General features: G+C 35.9%; 1 protein-coding gene across 7 annotated transcripts in view; it reads right to left on the bottom strand.

The window, feature by feature from the left end:
- The window catches only part of LOC150078499 (lysine-specific demethylase RAD23A-like), a 280,618-nt gene that overhangs the window by 253,667 nt on the left and 3,263 nt on the right, over window positions 1-23,688 (bottom strand). The window contains exon 1 of one of the 7 annotated variants that reach the window (XM_090385153.1): window positions 2,889-3,010. The exons of 5 other annotated variants lie outside the window; for them this stretch is intronic. Coding sequence is in view for 1 of the 2 variants with exons in the window: in XM_090385148.1 (XP_090241274.1) it covers window positions 2,889-2,940 (52 nt within the window). In the remaining variant the exon portion in view is untranslated. Of the gene's footprint in view, window positions 1-2,888; window positions 3,011-23,688 lie in introns of those variants that run through there. One more of the 7 variants, XM_090385148.1, reaches the window with a different exon arrangement.

Raw genomic sequence — 23,688 nt, 5'->3', positions numbered from 1 at the left:
TTGATAAAAGCATATCAGGCTTAATATCGAAATCTGCAGATGATACAAAGACTGGCAAGGTGATTACTGGCAATAATGATAGTATGCTATGGGCTAATGTTATTTATTAATGCTGGGCCCTTAGTATTTTCCATATTTATTAATGACACTGAATGTATTAGACTTATTGTCAAAGTTTGCAGATGATAAAAAAAAGGTTAGCGGGGTGGTTAATGACAGTAATCAAGTACGTTACTGCAACAACTACTGAAAAAATTAGGCAGTTCAGCGAAGAAATGGTAGTTGAAGTTAAATGCTGACAAATGCAAGGTACTGCATATGAGAAGTGGCAATCCCAGATTAACACCAACTGTGTGGTACTACACTTGGCACAATGAAATCACTTCCCACTGAATCACTTAGACATTTTCACATCCTTTTCCAACACAAGACAAAAAAAAAAAAAAATAAATAAATAAAAAAATAAATAAAACTTCATTGGTGTGATGTGATGTACTTGAATATAAAGTTTGATGCAAAACTTTATATCTAAATCATAATTTTTATATTAGTTACTGCTATATTATATTAGTTTATTCACTAATATCAAATGATATATGCTATATTATTTTGTATTAGTTAATTACAATGTAAATTCCTTTTTCTCAGTGGCTAGCTGAATACAAAAAAAATCTTAACCTAAACGTGCTCATACTGCCAATAGTAACAAAAACTCCCATAGTACATCTTGCAGGTGCACAAACCTTTTTCATTCCTGGAAAAAAAATATTTGGCTATTTTGAAATCTGCTTGCCTGTTCATTAATGGATTTAATTAATTATACAAATTTTTTATTTTTTTAATAAAAAATTTGAAAATGTAATGTTTTACACCTGCTATTTTTAATTCTGCTGAAATTAAAATACATTCTAATGCATGCTAAAATCAAAACATGAAACTATTTTTCACTTTTACGTGTATAAAATCATTAAGCACCGGTGAAATTTCAGAATTGGACATATGCATATACAGCCATATATTATGTATACAAATATACCACCATCATATAACATGGTAGTTAGGTTCCAATAAAATGTTGTGTTGTGCAAAATCGTGTTATAAGGGACTAAGAAAAAGTACAATGGGGGGGGGGGGGTACGTTCCAAAAGTTAACAAAAATACACTATTTCGTTAACAAAAACTAACAAAAATACACCATTCCAGATTTCGTTTATCTTCTACTCTCCTTAAAAAAAATCAGTAATCTGGATTTGTTTGCTTTTGCTTGATAAATCCTTGTGAATTTCATCGTATGGAAATTAAAGTAAAATTAAAATTAAAGTTAGCTTGGCTAACTTTATGCCTTACTGTATGCATTTTACTGTAAAATTTGGAAGTTTACAATTTTCATCTGTGCTATCATCCTCTGAATTGATTTGGTTTTACCTCCGATGCCATTTCCACCAAATCCATTCACAAGCCTCTTTTCTGCCAGTAATTCTTGAACGTCTTCAGTAATCATATCTTTATTTTATTTTTTTAGGAGCATTGGCAACCAAGGCCACATTACTTTGTGTTTGTTGTCTACAAATTGCGTGTGCTCTGAGGTCGATTTTCTGTTTTGCTGGACGAAAAACCAGAGTTTCCGGGAGAAAAACCATGCTACTTTTGCCCGACTAACTCAGTCACGTTGTAAAAAAGACGCATAAAAATTTGTCCTGTTATTGACAGGATCCAAACTCGGGTCTTTTCAACCCGGTGTGGAGTGGAAGGCGATTCTATCAACTGTGCTACCCACGAGGGCTTCAGTAGTCACATCATCAAAACCTTCCCCTCCTACTGACGTGGCAAGTTCTACTATTGCACCAATTCCATTTTGTGCCTGTTTGATCATATTTCCTGAATGAAATCACTTTGGCCATACATTTTTCCACACGCATTTAACATCGACTGTTTTACTTCTTTCAGCAATAACGTTATGATTCTGATACAGTCCACAACTGAGAAATGTTTCCATGCATCCATCACTTCAACAGATCAATTTTTTCCTAACTCCATTGTAACGATTATCTGATTTAATGAGTTTTAAAAGTTGTGCCTTTTAAAGGATATAATGCCTTGATCTAATGGGTGAATGAAAGAAGTTGTATTAAGCTAGTACAACTGTGGTAGTAGAAATATAATTTCAATGTTTGGATGACTTAACTCTTTTGGAGGGCCTGGTGTGCTATCCAATAGTAATAAAACTTTGAAATCTAGATTTTTCTACAAGTTCAACAAGCACATAACGTAACACGAGGATTTCTCAATTTTTTTTTTGACTAGCGAGTCAACAGCGGGGATTCAAAAAAGAGTGGAAATGTTGCAAAATTACATCCAACATAATAGCAGGGTTTCCCCGCACAAAAGCTAAAAACCATCCTGTTAAGGATTTCTGCAATTTATCAATCGTGTTAGAGCGAAACTGTGTTGTAGAAAGTACCATGTTATACAGGGGTTGCCTGTATATATATATATATATATATATAAGAAAGCATATTATTTAGTTTAATTTGTTTTGGACTACTATCTGTGAAGTGGAGTATGCAAAAAAAAAAAAAAGTGTAAGAATACTTGCAAGTACTCCTCAAACATTTTTATTTATTTTTTTTGCACAGATTTTCAGCAAACACTATTCAATTTCATCTTAAAAACTACCAAAATGTATTAATTAGGAAGTTATTTACCATTAAAAACTATTAATTAGGAAGGTAGTGTTGGTCCAAATGAGTAAATTTGAACCAACTATTTTCACACATAGATTCTTCTTGCGCTACAGTTTGGCATGATAATAGCAGAGTTAAAAAGAATACAAGATATAATCAATCAGTCTATTAATTCTGAACTATTACAATATTCCTACAACAAACCTTTTTGGAATCTACTGATGTCTTCCATTACGAATTCCAGAATCTCCTCCATAGTTGATGCTAATGACTGCATAACTGAACTAATGAATATAGCAAATCAGTTTATCAAGGTATTCTCTCTTCTCTACACACTGACCTTTCAAGGGTTGTTCAGATTACTCTCAAAGGCATGTTAGTGACAGCCTGAAGAAGTTGATAATAAGCTATAATGAAATTAAAATGTATATTTCTATATTCAAAGAATAATTTGTCCAGGACCAATCTCTTTCACAAAACTTTTTAAGAACTGGGTGACTTTTGGAGTGAACGAGCAAATCTGAATGTCTCGTAATGGTGGTTTTTAACTTTCCTGGAATTTGGGGGTTGTTTCACTCGAACAGTACCAAGCCTTTTCTGTTTATATTGGATGGCTGCTTTCTACAGCAGCCAAGTCAGACAGACAAGAAATACCAATATTCTTGATCTGATTATCAGCACTCAGTCATCATGCAATAAGAATATGTAGATAATGGAACCATTAAATGGCAATGATCATAGTGTATTGATGTGGGATTTACTAACTGTTGTCAAGGGCAAAGGGAAGGACTTTTTCTTTTGTAAAGGTGACTACACTGGTCTCAGTTTTAAAATCTAATCAGTGGGACCATCTGATGATGTTACCAACAGCACACATTAAATGGGAATGGGAAGCATTCAGGGAGATCACAGAAGCTTAAACTTTTTCGACCAACTAAGAGATACTGTTTAAGATTTAGGCCTAAATAGATATCAGATGAGAATAGAAACAAAGAAGAAAAAGGTACTGATTGCTCATAAATTATATTTACATAAATCGACTTAATATGATAGCATAGCTTAATTTATTATGGTACTTACCTTTTTTTTATAATCTGCAATTGATGTTTGAATAGGGTGGTTGATAATTTTAATTTAAATTGGAGTTTTAAAAACAGAAGTTAAAATATGCGCAAGGAAGTAAAAGTGCATGTCTTCATCCTTGGTTGTCAATATTAAAGTTGAAAATAAATGGTTAACACTGGAGGCCAATAGCCATAACAAGTGGCTTTCGTTATCCACGTCTTCAGTTGGCAATGATGGGTTGAAAGTAAACGCGTGTATTTAAGAAAACTAAGAAAAAGGTACTGATTGCTCGAAGAAAACGGACAAATTAATTTTCTGAACCTCACCATATATAGGAATGACACCAAATTAGGAACAAGAATCTTTAGAAAAAATACCCATACTGGAAAGTACCTACATTTTGATTCGCACCACACCCTTAACATAAAAAAAGCTGTTCTTTATAATCAGATTTACAATGCTATAAAATACAGTTCTATACAAAACGATCTTAACCATGAACTTCAATATCTTACAACAAAATTCATATCTAGAAGGTATCCTACTCAATTAATTCAACAAACCATTCTCACCGTCCAAAATAATATTAATAATCCACCCAAATACACCTCTAATAATAATTTACACATTATCCTACCTTACCATAGTAATTTTTGCAATCAGTTTCACCGCATATTCAAAAGGTACTGACATCACCATCACATTCGCAACTTATAATAAACTTGGCTAATTATTTAATTCATACAAAGACACACAAAAATATATCAGCAATATGAACAATATTATTTACCTAATAAAATGTCAACCTAACTGCAATTCATATTACATTGGTAGCACAACTTAAATGATTCTATTAAAACATCAAACACGCGCGCGTATTACCACTACAACAGTTTTAGGACAGGTCAAACCAACACAGAACTAGCATCACATGTTCAATCTCACAATCACACCCCTTAGTAGACTCAGCCATTCCCATTATCAAATTAAAATCCAGTTTTAAAATTTTCCAATATGAAGCTCTAGTTATAGAATGGTTCCGCTGCCATTCAATCTCCAAGTATTAAATACCAAACTACCTTACAACATCGCACCGGCTTGGAATCTCATGCACCTGAGATTTCCACATATAACCAGGAGCATCACGGGAACCATAGTTTTCTTAAATACACACGTTTACTTTCAATCCATCATTGCCAACTGAAGACGTGGATAACGAAAGCTACTTGTTATGGCTATTGGCCTCCAGTGTTAACCATTTATTTTCAACTTTAATATTGACAACCAAGGACGAAGACGTGCACTTCTACTTCCTTACGCATATTTTAACATCTGTTTTTAAAATCCCAATTTACTTACTCCCAATTTAAATTAAAATTATCATCCACCCTATTCAAACATCAATTGCAGATTATAAAAAAAAAAAGGTGAGTACCATAATAAATTAAGCTATGCTATAATATTAAGTCAATTATAAATGGTATTTTAAGAAATCTACAATTATCGAATTTACATAAATCTTGAAAATGTATAAACCAGTCTGCAAATGAGTTACAGAGTCTTCATGTTAAGCAATCGAAGGCACATTATGAGAATTCTCTGACAAAAGATTCTTATGTAAACACTAAAAGGAAGTAGATACATGACAGTGGTCAGCTAGATACGCATGGTATAACTGTTGATGACACTGCTCAGGATGCTAACAAGCTGAGAAAAATATTTTTAATTTACTCTCACACAATGAATTTTTTAGGAATGGGGATGCCAAAAGTATATTAAATTACAGTGAGCAAATTGTTTTTGTGAAAACTCAGACAAAGAGAAATTTTTGGAGCTAAATTTAATAATAATGTTCTGGTGCAGATGAGATTGAGCCAATTATATTAAGGAGCAGCAAACTTTTAACCATAATCATGAAAGAATCCTTGGATTCATGGAGAGGTCTCTTAGAGATTACAGATGAGGTGTGAATGTAAAATAATATAGAAAATAATGCAGAAACAAACACATTTGATGCAAAAAATAATTTTAATATGATATACTTTGATTTTTGAAAAGCTTGTAATACTCATACACACAAAAGACTATACAAATTGGAGTAGTGTGGCATTAACGTCAAGTTTTTATTCATAGCAATACAAGTTACTGTTACGAATAAAGAGATAATCGAGTTGGGGAAGAAAGTAGTGATCATCAATGGGCACCACTCTTCTTAGACTAATGTTATCAGTGTACTTCCCTTAAGACTTTTAACCTAGATCTTAAGAAAAGGTATTTCTTTAAACTGATTTAGCACTAGTAGTGGCAAATGATGTAAACTTATACAGTATTAAAAAAAAAACCCAACCCTTCCCATTTCACCAATCTGTTCTCTTCCAATAGGTAGTATGTCTAGTTCTTTCTTGAATTTATGAGTTTTAAACTTTCACAACAACAGATGGAAGTTTGTTCCAACCAACCACATGCTGGCTAAAAGCAAATTTCCACACATCTGTTCTGCAACTTTCCTTCCTCAATTTCAGTTTGAACCCCAAATGTGCATAGTGAGCAAGAGTAAGAATCCCAACAGCAATGAGGGTGCTCAATCCTTTCAAAGCCTTAAACAAATCAATTAATCATCTTGCAGGTGCCTAGTCTCCAGATGCTGCAATTTGCAGAACTGAAGCCTTTCTTAGTAAGAGCACTCCCTTTGTTCCACTCATCAATCTTGTTGTCCTTCTCTATACTCATTCTTGCAGCTCACACCCTTCCTAAAATGACAACTCCAGACCTATATGCAGTACTTAAAATGTGGCCTGACCATTGCCTTATACAGTGGCATAATAGCTTCCTTATCCCTGCAAGCAAACTTCCTGTGTATCATTGAAAAAAACCCAACAAGCTGTCTTTGCTGCATGTCTGCACTGCTCAGATGACTTCTTATCTAACTGAACAATTACCCCAAGGCCTTTCTCATTTTTCACTACCCTGAGTGTAGTACTACACAGTTAGTATGCTACTGTGGGGTTACTACAACCCACATACAGTACTTTTCATGTTAAACTTCCTTCCATTGCAATTAAAGTGGTGAAACCTATGTATAGTCTCTGGAGCAAAGTTTCCGGTAACCCCCCCCCCATACTTCTCCTTCAACCCATGCACGGTACCAAGTACTATAGGTTTTAATACCTTTCGTGTTTGGGATTTTCATTAAAAAAAAAAAAAAAAAAAAAAAAATTTCTCAGCCCATCTGCTTAATTTTTCTAGATCTTGTTGCAGAAGTTTTGTCTGACCAATTTTACTGTATACTGTGATGTGGTCACAAAGGAACTGGATGCAAAGAATAATTTTGATATCATATACTTGGATCTTAAGGGTTTTACTGTTGCACATGAAAGAATGCTGCACAAATTGAAGTAGTGTGGCACTGTAGGCAAATTACTGCCATGGATAAAGGTATGCTTGAGTGGGAGAAGACAGAGTGACAATGAATGGACACTGCTCTTCGTGGACTAACGTTATTAGTAGAGTCCTCAGGGTTCAGTGATGGGTCCATTGTTGTTTTCTGTATTTATTAATGATACTGATTTGCACACAATACTACGAAGGTTGGCAGAGTTGTTAATGACACACTAATAACAATACGCTACTGAAACAGGATCTAGAAAAGTTGAGCAGATGGGCTGAGAGGTGGCAAATGAAGTTTAACATTGATAAATGTAAAGTACTGCATATGGGTAGCAGTAACGTATCAACTGTGTGGTACTACACTGAGGGTGGTAGAGAATGAAAACAACCTTGGGGTAATTGTGCAGTCAAATATGAAGTTTTCTGAGCAGAGCAGATGGTCTGCAAGAGTAGCTCATGGTATCTTGTCAATGATATACAGGAAAAGGAGGATTATTCCCTTGTATAAGGCAATGGTCAGGCCACACCTTGAGTACTGTATACAGGTCTGGAGGCCTCATTTTAGGAAGGATGTAGAGCTGCTGGAACGAGCACAGAGAAGGGCAACAAAATTAGTGAATGGAATAAAGGATTGCTCTTATGAAGAAAGGCTTAAATTTTGCAAATTACGGTGTCTGAGACTAGGCACATGCGAGGTGATCTGATTGTTGTTGTTTTGGTTTTTAGGAGCATTAGCAACTAAGGCCATATTGCTCCGGGATATGCGGTAGTCATTCCTTGACCTTTCCGCATCCTCCGTATTTGGTGGTGACGGGCTCGAACCCCGGTCTAATTCAGAAGCGTGTGCTACGCACTGCTGCTCCTTCCCACCTGTCTACGGAGGCGCCTGAGATCTGATTGAAGTGTATAAGGACTTGAATGGTTTGCTGATGGAATTCTTCCTCTTGCACAGATTAATCGCCTGAGGCAAAATTCAAATTGAAAGAAAAAAAATTGCTATATAGATGTGCGGAAGTTTGCATTTATCCAGCAGGTGGTTGATTGCTGGAACAAACTTCGATCTGTCATTGTAGAAGTTGGCAGCTTAAATAAATTCAAGGCACTAGACAAACATTTGGAGTGAAAGGATGGGTGAAATGGGAAGGTTTTTTTTTTTTTGGATGCTGTATAAGCTTGCTTTCTTGCATCATATGCCTCTGCTAATATCATAATTACAGTAGCATACACTCATTCCTATCATTAACCCCTGATACACCTTCACCAATATCACTGAAAATTATGAAAAACAACAATGGATGCAATAGTGAACCCCTGGGGACGTTCACTAATAACATTAGTCCACGAACAGCAGTCCACTCATTAGGACCTTTATCAATCACAGCAATATGCCCTTAATACCACACTACTCCAATTTGTATAGTAGTCTTTTATGTGCAACAACATCAAAAGCCTTACTGAAATCCAAGTAAATATCAAAATTATTTTTTGCATCCAGTTCCTTTGTGACCGCATCATAGCATTCAATAAAATTGGTCAGACAAGATTTAGCTCCCAGTTAGGATCTGATAAACTTCTGGCATTGACTTCCCTAAAGAATTACTCATGTGTGAATGTAGATGCAATCATTTTGTATTTCAGAAACCTGAGCATGATCATCAACAGTTGAACCATTTCTTCCAAACAGCTGCTCACTCTGTATAAATTGCAAATCCGCCCTGCCATGGAATATTGTTCCCACATCTGGGGTGGTGCCCCCAAAACCTCTCTCAGGCTTCTTGATTCTATTCAGAAGAGGGCAGTTAGGTTAATTAATGATTCATCTCTAACAGAGTCTCTCCACTCGCTTTCTCATAGATGTACTGTTTCTGCTGCATGCCTCTTCTATAGATACTTCCATGGGCACTGTTCTTCTCAATTGGTTTCTATAATTCCCGCTCTCTCTTTCAAAACAGTCCGAACACGTGCTGCCACCAGCCAACATCCATTTACTGTCCAACTTTTCAACCAACTGTCCAACCCACAGAACCAACTTTTCATCTTTCTCATTTATTCATTCAACTGCCATTTTCTGGAACAATCTTCCTTCATTCGTATTTCCTGAAAATTACAATCTACAGAAGTTCAAGTCCAATGTCAACAAATATCTTCTTTCGTCTTCTCAACCTCCAACCCAAGCACGGTACTAAGTACTATAGGTTCTAATACCTCTCGTGTTTGGGGTTCACATAAAAAAAAAAAAAAAAAAAAAAATATATATATATATATATATATATAAAGTGGACCAATCTGATTCATCCCCTCCCTTCTAGTGTTTACATAGCAAGTCTTTGCTATTTTTCTTTGCACTGTTTGCCAAAGATTTCTTAAAATCTGCATTAACTTGCCCAACCTCCATTGTGACTTTATAAGAGACCAGTTTATATCTACCACAGCTTTCTGTGTATCACATGCGATATAAACATTTGCATCCCATGCATGTTTTTTCTTTGCCATGAGTCTCATTAGTTCATTTGATATTCATTTAAGCCTTAACACAACATGTCTTAGTTGGTATGAAAAGCGTAGTAGCTTCCATGATTAAGGCCTTGAATGCTTCCCATATAGAATTTGCTGATGATAATATCAGCTGGTCCCACTGTATAAAATTTAGAAACTGTCTGAGACCATCACAGTCACGTTTAAAAGAAAAAGTGTTTCCTTTTATCTTTGATAGTACATGTAACCCTCGTATGACACGGCTGTTAGGTCGTATAAAATCTCGTGTTATGCAAAACCATGTTATATGGGACTAAGAACCAGTACAAAAAGGGGGGTTACGTTCCAAAAGCTAACAATAATACACCATTTTTTTTTTATAACTACCAAATTTTTTTTTTACAAAATAGTAATAATTAAACGAATGTCTTACAAGCTGTGATACATATATGCCAGATAATGTACGTTCTTTTAATTTTCTTCCTCTTCATTGTTGCTAAACACAATCAAATGAAAACATTTTCTCTATTGCAGAATACACTGTGCTGCCACTTTATTAGGTACACCCCTGCTGTGCACACAAATGGTTTGTCCCACAACGCTGCAAGTCACATGACCAAGTTATGGATATAAATGCAGCAGAACAACCCCTTTCTAGTATCAGTTAAGCATACAAACCGTAGCAAGAATAGGCAAAAGGAGCGATCTAATGGACTTCGAGCATGGCATGGTAGTAGGTGCAAGACGTGCTGGACAAAGCATCTCTGAAACTGCAGTTCTACTGAACTTTTCACACACCACAGTTTCAAGGGTGTATCGAGAATGGTGCAACGAACAGAAAACATCCTCTCAATGGCACTCCTGTGGAAGAAAATCGCTTGTTGATGAGAGGTCAGAGGAGGATGGCTAGAATTGTGCAAGTAAACAGACGGGCCACAACGTCGCACATCATGTCAGAATACAACCTTGGTGCGCAGAGCAAAATATCGCAATGGACCACTAGTCGCACTTTGTCGGGAATGGACTACAACAGCCGACAGCCACATCTCGCACCTTTGTTATCGATGAAGAACAAGAGAGCATGCCTCCTGTGGACATAGCAGCACCAGCACTGGACTATCAAGGATTGGAAAACAGTTGCTTGGTCTGACGAGTGGAAGTTCCTGGTGCATCCGTTGAGGGAAGGCTCAGAATTTGGCAAAAACAACATGAATCCCTGGACCCACCATGTGTGACGACTACTGTGCAAGGTGGTGGGGGCAGTGTTATGGTGTAGGGGAATGTTTTCTTGGCACATGTTGGGTCCATTGATACCCATAGATTCATGCCTGAATGCCACATCGTAACTAAACATCATTGCTGGCTAAGTGCATCCGTTCATGTTGACAGTTTATCCTCAGTCAGATGGTTACTTCCAGCAGGATAATGCACCAGTGCACAAAGCCCAAATCACTATGGAATGGTTCTAGGAATATGTCAATGACTTTTCTTTGCTGCAGTGGCCTGCTTGGTTCCCCAGATCTCAATCCCAATGAACATCTTTGGGATGAGCTGGAAAGGGCTGTTCCTTGCAGCCTACACCTCCGTCGAATCTTAAGGTACTGCGTGACACACTCATGTCTGCATGGTATTCCATTCTGCACAATGTTTTCAGCATCTTGTTCAATCCATGCCTAGACGAATTCAGGCTGTTTTAAAGGTTAAGGAGGCTCAACACGCCACTAGGTAAGTGTACCTAATAAAGTGGCAGCACAGTGTATTTTCGCCTTCTGAACTTTCTTCTGCACCATCTAGACTTTGTGTATCTTTGGCTTCGTCTCTAAAAAAAATCAATAATCTGGGCTTGTTTGCTTTTGCTTGAGAGATCTCTGTAATGGTATGGAGCTAAGCATTTTTGAAGCTCCATTTTGAACTTTGTGCTCCATTCAGTCAAAGGATCTGCATTAAAAAAATAGATTCTAATTGCTCGGCTAAGTTGCCTTCCTATATGCTTTTTAGTGTAAAATTTGAAACTTCAGAATTTTCACCCATGCTATCATCCTCTGAATTGATTTAGTTTACCTCTGATGCTGTTTCCACCAAATCCGTTTCACCAGCCTCTTTTCCAACCAATAATCCTTGAATGTCTTCAGTAGTTATATCAAAACCTTGCCCCCTACCTACTTAGCAAGTTCTACTATTGCACAAATTCTGTTTTCTGACCATATTTCCTGAACGAACTGACTCTGGCCATACATTTTTCCAACACGCAGTTAATGATGACCGTTGATTTTACTTCTTTGAGCAATAAACTTATGCTTCCAATACAGTCTGCAATTGAAAAATGTTTCCATGCCTCCATCACTTCAATAGATTCGAAATCAATTTTTTCCAAAATAAATTAAAGATTTTTTGGTATAACGAGTTTTAAAGGTAAATTAAAGAAGTTGTATTAGGTGGTAGGAACAACTTCAACGTTTGGATGACTTAAATCTTTTGGATGGTCTAGCACATTATGCAATAGTAATAAAATTTTGAAATCTAGATTTTTTTTCCCCACAAGTTCAATAGTACAGAACTTAACACAGGGATTTCCAGCAAAAAAAAAAAAAAAAAAAATACTGGGACTTCCCAATATATATATATATATTTTATTTTGCACAATGACTAGCGAGCCAAAAGCAGGGATTCACAAAAAAGAATGCAAATGTTCAAAAATTATATCCAACATAATAGCAGTTTTCCCCGCACAAAAGCTCAAAAATACCATGTTATTCGAGGCTTGCCGCAATTCTTTAACCTTGTAAGAATGAAATAGTGTTGTGCGAGGATTGCCACAATTTATCAATCGTGTTGTAGAAGTACCATGTTGTACAGGGGTTGCCTGTAGTTACATCTTTAAATCTCACATCAATACACTGTGATCACTGCCACCTAGTGGTTCTTTTATCTGCCAATTCTTAATGCATGAATAATCACACTTGATAATCAGATCAGGAGTATTACTCTCTTGTTGCCTCTCTAACATGTTGCTGTAGAAATCAGTTATCTAATAAATCCACAGAAGTCTTGCTAGTGTCTATATGAGGAAAGTTAAAATCCCCCAGTATAAGACATTCTGATTTACTGGTCCAATTTAGTCACTTTTACGAAAGCAAAAAGCGTTCCTTTTATCTTTGAAATGTTCCTTACATCTTTAAGTAAATCTCACATCAATACACTGTGATCACTGCCACCTAGTGGTATTTTTATCTGATGATTCTTAATGCATGAATAATCGCTGTTGAAAATCAGACATCCAATAAATCAACAGAAGTTTTACTAGCGTGTGAGTGACAAATCCTCAAATTCCAGTCAATATCTGGAAAGTTAAGATTCCCCATTATATGACATTCTGATTTACTGGCCCACACTTTTTCTCCGCACTTTTTTGTTGCACTCATCAGTCATTAGGCCTATAACAAACTCCTACTCTCATTTTTGCTTTCCCAGAGCTTGTGTCATACCAAATTGACTCAACATTGCACTGCCTTAGATTTTGTGTGCTTCTTAAATAAGAGCATAACTCTCCCCATCCTGTCTGTCCTTTCTGTGCATAGTGGAAATGGGGGGGGGGGGACCACAGTTGCCACTCGACAATCAAAACTGTCTTTTCTGTGAAAATGTACTCCCCATATTCAAATTGAGATATAAGGGATGCCTTATATCTGCATGACACCCCGTCTCTAATATCCCAATAATGTCCATATTTGATTTGTCTTAGAATGGCCGTTCTACAGATTTTCTCTTTTATTTAAAGAGAGATTGTCACCTAAGCAAACTATAATTAAATTTTTGTGTAGTTAACTATACGGAAATAAAGGCTTTGTTAAAAAACAAAACAAAATGAGTACATTCATTTCTCAGACAATCTGTACAAGTTTCAGAATATATGATTATACAAAGTTTGGTATATAAAGGATGACACAGCAAGATAATTCAAATGCTTTTTTAAACATTATAAGTTTTACAGTTATCAAATAATTACTGCCATCTGTTTATATCTAATGATAAAATTGCAGTTTAAACACTTTTAGCATTTGTAATGTCATTAATGCCTCTTTTGATGCCAATGATCAAAGTATGACAGGCAGTATAAGTAAAAGAAAGAATAAGTTTTCAGAACTGTATAAGAAATCTTTGCCAACCTTGTTTATTAAAATCTGCATATCTTCTTAGTTATCCAAAAATATAAATATGGCTCCTTTTAACTTGAATTTTTTTCTCATAAGAAAATCACTATTCACTATGATTAACTTATTAAACATTTAACTAGAAATTCCTTTTGAATTTCCCCAAAAAATGTTGTATAATGTATATCCTAACATTTTATTTTCAGAAAAATCAATTCTCCCCATTTTGTACCTTGTTGCCCAGGCAAGTAACATGTGATGTGCATACAATTCTTGAACTTTCTAAAATGAATGGGACATTCTCCCATGAACTGCAGGTAAACAGGACTGAATGTAGTTCAAAATTTATGCCACTGCTATAATCATGACAATCAACACTGCATCTGTAAGAAATATTGTCAAATTACTAAATATATGTTGTGAGTTTTGTAAAAGTTGTTACACCCATTTTTCCTCTTTGGTTACCAAATATATATTTTATTTAAGTCCAAGACAAGACTGAAGCTATCAAAATTATATAATTTTTTTTTTTTTTGTTAGTTGTTGGCACATTGGCTTCTATGGCCATATTGCACCTCCCAAAGTTTTTGTATTTTGTACTCTGATCCAAGCCCGAGGCGGGATTCGAATCTGCGACCTTTGGGTTACCAGACAGACGCTTTACCCACCCGGCTAGCCCGGTCGCTGGCTGGGTACAATACATGTACATGACGTGTACAATAAAGTTATTGTACATGTCAGGCATAGACTATTTCTATATATGGGCATGGGCTAAATAGCAAACTGGGTTTGCTACTTATTGCATTGATCTTATATTGAGGAGGTACTTTGCCATGAGTTACCTTGGTACTGCACTTGGTTGGTTGTGTGTGTATGTGTGTGTGTGTGTGGTGAAAAAGTTCAATGGTGCCTTTATATCTTGAAATTCTAACAAGTAGGCATTATAGGAGTATTTGTACCATTACAGGCATTATAATAGCATTTGTAGTATCATTAGGCACCAGGAGCAAAGCATGCAAGAAAGCAAGCTTATACACAATCAGCAAAAAAAAAAAAAAAAAAAAAAAAGCACGTCTCATTTCACCTGTTCATTCCCTTCCAATAGTTTGTCTAGTTCTACCTTGAATTTATTTAAGCTATCAACTTCTTCATAAGAGGACTGTGCCCTCATGTGTGTGTGATCTGAGCAAGAAGAATCCCATCTGGCATTTTACCTGCATCCCATTCATGTTGCAACAAAAATTAGGAAATACACAGCACTGATTGCTAGAATTAGTAAAGCAGACAGGGACCTTAAACAAAGAGTGCTTGCACTAATATGTGAAACCATCTTCTTACTAACCTCTGGCTTTTTGCCTTGCAGGACAATGAAACACAATCCAATCTTGTAACTGCCTACAATTGAAGGTGGTGCAATAAGTCTCCCCCCCTCCCCTAAATGTCTGCTACGATGTGGTGTATCTTTTTTTTTTTTTTTTTTTTGGTAGTTGGTGGCGCATAGGCTTCTGTGACCATAATGCACCTCACAAGGTTTTTGCAGTACTTTGATCCAAGCTCGAGGCGGGAAACGAACCCGCGACCTTTGGGTTGCCAGGTAGGCACTTTACCCACCCGGCTAGCCCGGTCGGCTGTGGTGTATCAGAGCCAACATAAGGCAAAATAGAGATAAGTTGGATTCTATTCAGAGAGCTATGTTTCTCACTGTTATTAAAATCTGTTGCACTGTTAGTATGTTGGGCCTTCAAGTCCTGGCTGGATATCTACCCTTGTATCTTGAGGTAATGAAGTGAGGCCTATTTCAAAGATTAAAGAAAGAAAGTATTCCCTCTGAGATCCTTGACATCCATCTTGATCTGGCTAACAATCCCAGAAGAGAGAGAAAATCTATAGCAAACAAACTCATCAAAATTTGGCAAGACTTATAGAATAACACAAGCAAAGGAGCTATTACCAAACTATTCCTACCTTCTGTCACCCAAAGTCTGCTCCTTGGTTTTCATTGGCCTCACAAGTTATTTACTGGAATATTACACAGACCTTTCAGAAAAAAATTAATAGATCTGGGCACAAAACAAAACCCACTTTGCAAATGTGAACAACCCAAAAGATGGGAGCATGTAATGTATTACTGTCCTCATTATGAGGATTACATGACAAGACTGATCACAAAAAAACGGGGAACCTACATCAGGAACATTATTTCTGTAAGATGAACTTGACTATCATGTCCTTACTGAGTTTGCTCAATCAACATTCTGACTCAGACAAAAATCTCCCAGGCAACAGTTCAACAGCAGTACAAAGGAGAACTCCAACTAAATGCACTGCACCCTTCGGGGTAGGATTAACTATAAACCATGCTGACACCTTCGAGTGTGGATGTCTATTCACCTGCATACCGTAAAGTGAGCCAGGTGCTGCAAACACCGGATGTGGGATGACTTTGCATCCGAATACTGGAAGGTGGCCAGGTGCTACTGACGCCTTCAGGTGTGAAATGCCATATGGCATCCCCCTTTGCAGGGTAACTAACCCTGCAACCTTTCCACATCCTTCCCTCCCTTTAACTACCCCCTTATCTCTGTCAGGAAGCTCAGGCAACCGTGGCAGAGACAATAGACTGCCCGGCTACCTTGCAGTGGTGGTGATGGGCAACGTAGAGTCCCACTAGGAGCCCTGCAGCCAAAAGACAAAAGAATACCAGACTGTTTACTTCGCACAAGTACAAATGGTGCAGTCCTGGGAAACTTCCGATGGTGTGGTTTTCCCTGGGCTATGTTAGGATAACTAAATAAGTATGGGTGCATGTATACTTATATGTACACTAATGCTAGGCATATAATAAATAAATTTAATGCATTTGAAGTACTGATTAAGTCACCAATATGGTGCCCTTCATAGCACATGATATTTGATTCTCATGGTCTAGCAGCCTGTATACGAGAATCTTGAGATTTTTCCGTCATCTTTACTATTGCAAAAACAATAAATCTTTCAAAAACAAAATATCTGAAATTCATTTTTATGATACTTTATTTTAATATATATACATATATTTATCAATGGTTGTTTCGATAAAATGCAGATTCCCTGCACCATTGGCTGACATTGTTCTAAGAAATTCTATTTTTAGTTCCTGGTTTGGTTTCCTCCACACCAGCAGTTGGGCGTGGTTTGCAAGAGTGTTCCAGGAGGTTCACTCTAAAAATGCTGTAATGGTGTCTGCTTAGATTTACATAGACATATTTTTGTAAACTACAAAATATAACTGATAATAAACAATAAAGTAAAGAACTGCCAACGAAAGAAACCACATTTCCCACAATTCCTTATAATTAGTTTACTACTTCATAGCATATTGTGTTAAATAAATGTTTTCAATACTAAATTTTTTTTTTCATTTTCAAAGACCATTTGTTATGCCATAGGTATTTAATAATAATTTTTATTATTACACAATATCGCTTATAAAAACATAGTACTGGAAATATTTTATAATAAAAATTCAGAATTATTATACAATTTCGGAGAATATAGGTTTACTGGTTTGCAATAAAAATATTACGTTGAAAGGGTTTGCAAGTAAAAAGAGGTTGGGAACCACTTCTCCACACCATTATTCTTACAACTGATCTAAAAACAATTAATTTACTCTCATCTACAAAAATAATGTTTTTCCAAAATTCAAAAGTTTCCCCGAAGAAGCACTGGGCAAACTGCAACCTATACCTTTTATCTAGGAATATTGGAAATGTGTCACTCAGACATAAGAGCTGCAGAATTTGAATATGGGGAGTACAATGTGAAGACAGGTGGGTGGGGGGGGGGGCTAGGCTATTACTTATGAAGCACAGTAAATATAAGGCAGTGAATCAGTGGACATGGGCGGCCAGTGCAATGATGAGTCAGTTTAGTGTGACATAAGCACTGGAAAAAACAAACCTGAGAAGAGTGTATTATAAGGGCATAATGACTGATGAGTATAACAAACTAACAGAGATGTAGAGTGGGACAAATCAAAATGTCTTATAATGAGGGATTTTAACTTTCCTAATCCCTATTACTAAGGAAAAAGAAAGTTCTAACTATAGCATCGATAATGCAGTGTGACAATGTCAATCAGTGTTTAAGATTCTGCAATGGGTAAAAAGTTTCATTATGCAAAAGAAGAGAAATTCTGTTTTGTAAGCACTTGTGGATGTTTGTTTCAAAAACACGTAATAAATTTTTTTTCTTAAAATTTGCTTTTAGAACCTGTTTGCACCTTGTGATCCTAAAAATATGGTATTAGAAAAGAATACCATAATTTTAGGATCTGTTTGTGCAGGCATGGGTTATCAAACTGAAAGTACTGTAATGTCAGAGATGAAATCAATGCTGGTAATTAATAATCTGATGTAACTGGCAATTACACAGGCTATATATCAGTTGCTAAAATCACAAATTTATTTTCTAAACTCCTCTCATTTGGTGCATTACACTAATGGCAGGAGTTTAAAAAATAAATTTGAAAAGTCTCAAGTATTAAGTCATCAAATGCTGATATTACAGGTATAAAAGAAACAGTATCACTTGGATGATGAGGACGAATATAGTGATTATAACATGAACAAAAAGGAAAGACAAGAAAGGAGGGTGAAGAGCATGAATGCTTCTGGTTAACCTGGGAATTATAACATGAGACCTGTCAGGTGACACAAGAAAAAGGTTTGTGCATTTTTTTTAAGTTGAAAATTAATGACTAAAACTTTCTCTATTTTCCTAAATAATGACCTAGTTTTAATCAGGTTGATTTTGAAGTAACACTTTGTTTTTCATAGCATTATTGTACAAAAGAACCAGACACATGCCACGTGTCCCCTGACAGGTGATGCTCCCGTATTTTGTTTGATATGAAGAATTTCTTTAGCGTAGGCAGAACGGATATTATATTTCATCAGTTTTCTGGAGGTGGCATTATTAATTTAATGTTTCTGCAAGTAACAACAAATAAAACCTAATAATAGGGGGGGGGGGAGTTCCCAGGCTGTTCTTGTTCAAGGAAATAAACTCATGCTCCAAATTTCTAAATAAAGTGTAGTCTCATTCTTGGGAGGAATATATTTTCTTTCCCAAATTAATTAACTGAAAATATACAAAAATTATGAAAAGGTTTGTTCTTTAACGACAATAATTCTTGTAATTATTTCTGACAAGAACACTTTGGTTGATGAAAAAAAAAAAAAAAAATATATATATATATATATATATATAGTTACTTATTAAGTTAGATTCTAATCATTTTACTTATTACATAATTACAAGGCAGAAATATGCGCATGTGTGCAGATTTGAATTTTCACACACTGAATGATTTTATCAACGCTAAAACTGAAGTGCTTACTAGTTTCATTTTATAACTTTTAACATATTTTGCTGCATGAATTTGCAATATATAACTAGTAATTTAGGCCTGATGTAGCAGAGTGGTCAGGAGTGAGAGTGCATAGCACGCGTTCCTTGAGTGGACCAGGGTTCAAGCCCATGACTACTGAATACGATAAATATTTGTATTGACAATTTATTGTAAACTCTACTGACTTGGTTGTCGTGCTGGAGTATAAACAGAATTTTTTTTTTTTTTTTTTTTTTAATATATGCACAACATGAAAGTTCATACACTCTTAACAGTTGTCTGTACTGAAAAATGGAACAGCCCATTAATTTCATGTTTTAATTATATGGGTATAATAATTTTTATTTTGACAAAAAAAAAAAAAAAAAAAAAAAAAAAGCAGTAGAATTAATATATTTTGTTTTTTTCAAAATAAGATATGCAAAGCAAGGCACTTAAATAATTAATTTTCTTGTTAAAAAATAAAACATTCAACACAATGAAGTAATTGGTATACTGCAAGTAGAATTCATAAGATCGAGAAACTTTTTTAATAAAAAAAAAAAAAAAAAAAAAAAACAACACTGGTTGCCTATATGGCCTTAGTTGCTAATGCTCCTAAAATCCAAACAACAATAACTGCACTAAACTGAGATGCAACCACTACTGGGTCAGTCTGGTGTAACAAACACTGTGAAAACCAAAATGACAACTGGAGCCTGTTAATCCTGCAGTGGTGGTGGTGCTCATCTGTCTTTTGATTTCTTGAAAATGTTTAGGGTTTTTTGCATTCTGCCTAAACAATGGCAATATTTCTTGTTTTCGTTATGGATTACAGTATCATTATCAGCCATATGGTGCAAGGAAGCCTAAGGCTTTTGCTGCACCAGGCAAAAAAAAAAAAAAAAAAAACCAAAACTTCTGAGTAACCCTGAAAGAGAGGGGGGGGGGGAAGGGAATCACCAATAAAGAGAAGAATGATGATATCCAGCTCAGGACCCTGGGTGTGCCAAGTCCATACACACCAGATGCGAGTATGTACGTTTTAAGTTTAAATTTTTAAATTAAAAACATTGTTCACACCTTTTATTATTTAAAATAAACAACAAAAAAATAATTCTGCTAAAAATTGCAAAAAATGTTTTGGACAAAACAAACATCATTTTCCAATTCAAATTACATGTGCAAAATTTCGAAAAAGCAAATACAATACAACCTGAGAATAGAATTAATAGTAGTGAATATATTTATATTCACTACTAATAATTATTCTATTCTCAGGTTTATTTTAAGATTTATCTTAAATTTAGTGTCTTTCATAAGACATGAAATTTGATTACCACAGTGTAGCATCCAGTACGAGAGAAGCTTGGGTTTTGTTTTTCTATCTGTACTATGCAAACACAAACTATCTGAAATTCATTTTTATGATACTATATTTTAATATATCAAGATATGTATCAATGGCTATTTTGATACATGTATCAATGGTAATTTTGATATGTATATATCAATGGTTATTTCGAAAAAAATGCAGATTCCCTGCACCATGAGCTGACATTGAACCCCAAACCACGACTGAACCTCCTGCATATTTGACAGTTGGCTTAAGAATTTCTATGTTTAGCTCCTGGTTTGGTTTCTTACACACCATTATTCTTTCATCTGATCTGAAAACATTTACTCTCATCTACAAAAATAAGGTTTTTCAAAATTCAAGAGTTTCTCTGAAGAAGCTTTGGGAAAACTGCAACAATTTCCTTTTATTTACTTTGGTGATACAGTTTTATCCTTGCTACTCAACTATTATAATCATTTCCTTGAAAAATTCTTTCCAAAGTTAATTTCACCGGGTAGCAAGCTTAGGAGACCGTTAATGATGGGTTTTGTGCACTTCTCTTAACACAGCATTAATCTTATTCATTTAACAAAAACTTGGGTCCCAATTTTGGTTTATCAACAATAAGATTTTCTTCTTTACATCGCTTTACGAAACACTTTATAGCAGAATAGCTTCTGCTGAGTTTTCCCTTCTTTATATGAAATTACAAGGTTTCTTAACTCAATAGATGTAATTTTTGTTTTTCTCTCCAATATAGTACTATACGTTCATACTCACTTATGGGCTAATGAGTTACAAATCTTCATTAAAATGCACATTGAAATTATGACTTGTATCCCTAAATGGAACAATTTAATTCGTGTATGATGAGATGTTATTAGTAAATTAATAAGAGGAGTTTACCTCAATATAGTACGTGGAACACTTCCGTATGATACCCTCCAGAAATTAAAACGGAAAAAACGAAAAAATCGACAACTTACCAATATATTAAAGTAATTTGAATTTTAATTGTTTTGAATTGATTTTGAATTGAGTTAAATTGATTATTTAATTATTTATATTTCACTTTAATATATTGGTAAGTTGTCGATTTTTTCGTTTTTTCCGTTTTAATTTCTGGAGGGTATCATACGGAAGTGTTCCACGTACTATATTGAGGTAAACTCCTCTTATTAATTTACTAATATTATCAACGTAGAACATATTGAGTATTACAGCTCTGATTCATACTATCTGATGAGATGTTATGCATTAGCATTAGTAGAGGCATTTGATGCAAGAAAGCAAGCTTATGCAGCATCAGCCAAAAAAAAATAAAAAATAACCACTTCCACTTCACCCCTCTGTTCGTTCGAAATACCTGTCCAGCTGAGCCTTAAACTTATTTAGGCTATCAACTTCCACGACAAGGGATGGAAGTCTATTCCAGAAACCAACCACCCGCTGGCTAAAGGCAAATTTCCTCACATCTATCCTACATCTGTCTTTCCTCAATTTGAATTTATGCCCTCTCAGGTGATTATTCTGAGCAAGAGGAAGAATCCCATCAGCATTGAGCATGCTCAAACAATTCAAGGCTTTATACACCTCTATCAGATCACCTCGCCGGTGCCTAGTCTCCAGACACTGTAATTTGCAAAACTTAAGCTTTTCTTTGTAAGAGCACCCCTTTGTTCCATTCACTAATCTTGTTGCCCTTCTCTGTACTCGTTCCAGCATCTCTACATCCTTCTTGAAATGAGGCCTCCAGACCTGTATACAGTACTCTAGGTGTGGTCTGACCATTGCCTTATACAAGGGAATAATCACCTCCTTATCCCTGCTAGAAATATTCCTATATATCATCGACAATACACCATGAGCTACTCTTGCAGCCCATCTACACCGCTCAGAAAACTTCATATCTGCCTGCACAACCACCCCCAGGTCCCTTTCATTCTCTAACACTGTCAGTGTAGCACCACAGAGTTGATACGTTGCTCTGGGGTTGCTGTTTCCCATATGTAGTACTTTACATTTGTCAATGTTAAACTTCATTTGCCACCACTCAAGCCCATCTGCTCAACCTTTCCAGATCCTGTTGCAGTAGCATAGTGTCAGTAGTGTCCTTGACAACCCTGCCAACCTTCGTATCGTCTGCAAACTTGGATATTAAGCTTGATATACCATCATCAATATCATTTATAAATACAGAAAACAATAATGGACCCAATACTGAACTCTGAGGGACTCCACTAATATAGTCCACGATGAGCAGTGTCCATTGATTACCACTCTCTGTCTTCTCCCTCTCAACCACCCCTTTATCCATTGCAGCAATTTGTGTCCAATGCCGCACTGCTCCAATTTGTGCAGCAGTCTTCCATGTGCAACAGTATCAAAAGCCTTTCTAAGATCCAAGTATATAATATCAAAGTTATTCCCTGCATCCAGTTCTTTTGTGACTGCATCATAGTATCCAATCAAGTTGGTCAGGCAAGACTTCCCCTTAACAAAACCATGCTGTGTCCGAGCTATAACTGAAGTCTTGTCTAGATGATCCTGCAGTGCTTCTTTAACCAGTGCCTCCATTAATTTTCCAGGAACAGAAGTTAAACTAACAGGTCTATAATTACTTGTGTCGCCCTTTGATCCTCCTTTGTGAATTGGGGTCACATTTGCACATCTCCAGTCCATGGGTACTTCCCCTGAGTCCAAGGAAGCTCTCATAATTATGGCTCCTTTAATATGACTGGATAGATCTGATCCACCCCAGGTGCCTTTCTTGTATTTATCTTCAACAATTTCTCCTCCACTTTACTCTCAGTTATTACAAGATTCTCTAGCTTACTGCCAGAGTTGAATACACCTCTGGCATTCCCCTCGCAGAATAACTCCTCATGTGTGAATGTCGATGCAAAATATTCATTCAGTTTGTTAGCTACCTGAGCAGGATCATCAACAGTTGACCCATCCCCTTCCTTTTAGAGTTTATATAAGTAAAGAACTCTTTGCTGTTTTTCTTTGCATGCCTTGCCAAAGATTTCTCGTAATCTGCCTTCGCCTGCCTAACCTCCTTTGTAACTTGGTTACAGATCAACTTGTATCTATCATAGGCTTCTGTGTCGCGTGTTAATTTGTATGTATCCCATGCATTTTTCTTCTCTGCAATATGTCTCATTAGTTCATTTGACATCCACTTAGCCCTAAACCTTGAACAATATTTCT

Source organism: Mastigoproctus giganteus, chromosome 11, assembly GCF_048544385.1.
Source record: "Mastigoproctus giganteus isolate SK-2022 chromosome 11, ASM4854438v1, whole genome shotgun sequence".
Lineage (NCBI taxonomy): Eukaryota > Metazoa > Arthropoda > Arachnida > Uropygi > Thelyphonidae > Mastigoproctus > Mastigoproctus giganteus.
Note: the sequence above shows the minus strand (reverse complement) of the source record. Positions and strands in the feature narration are given on the sequence as shown.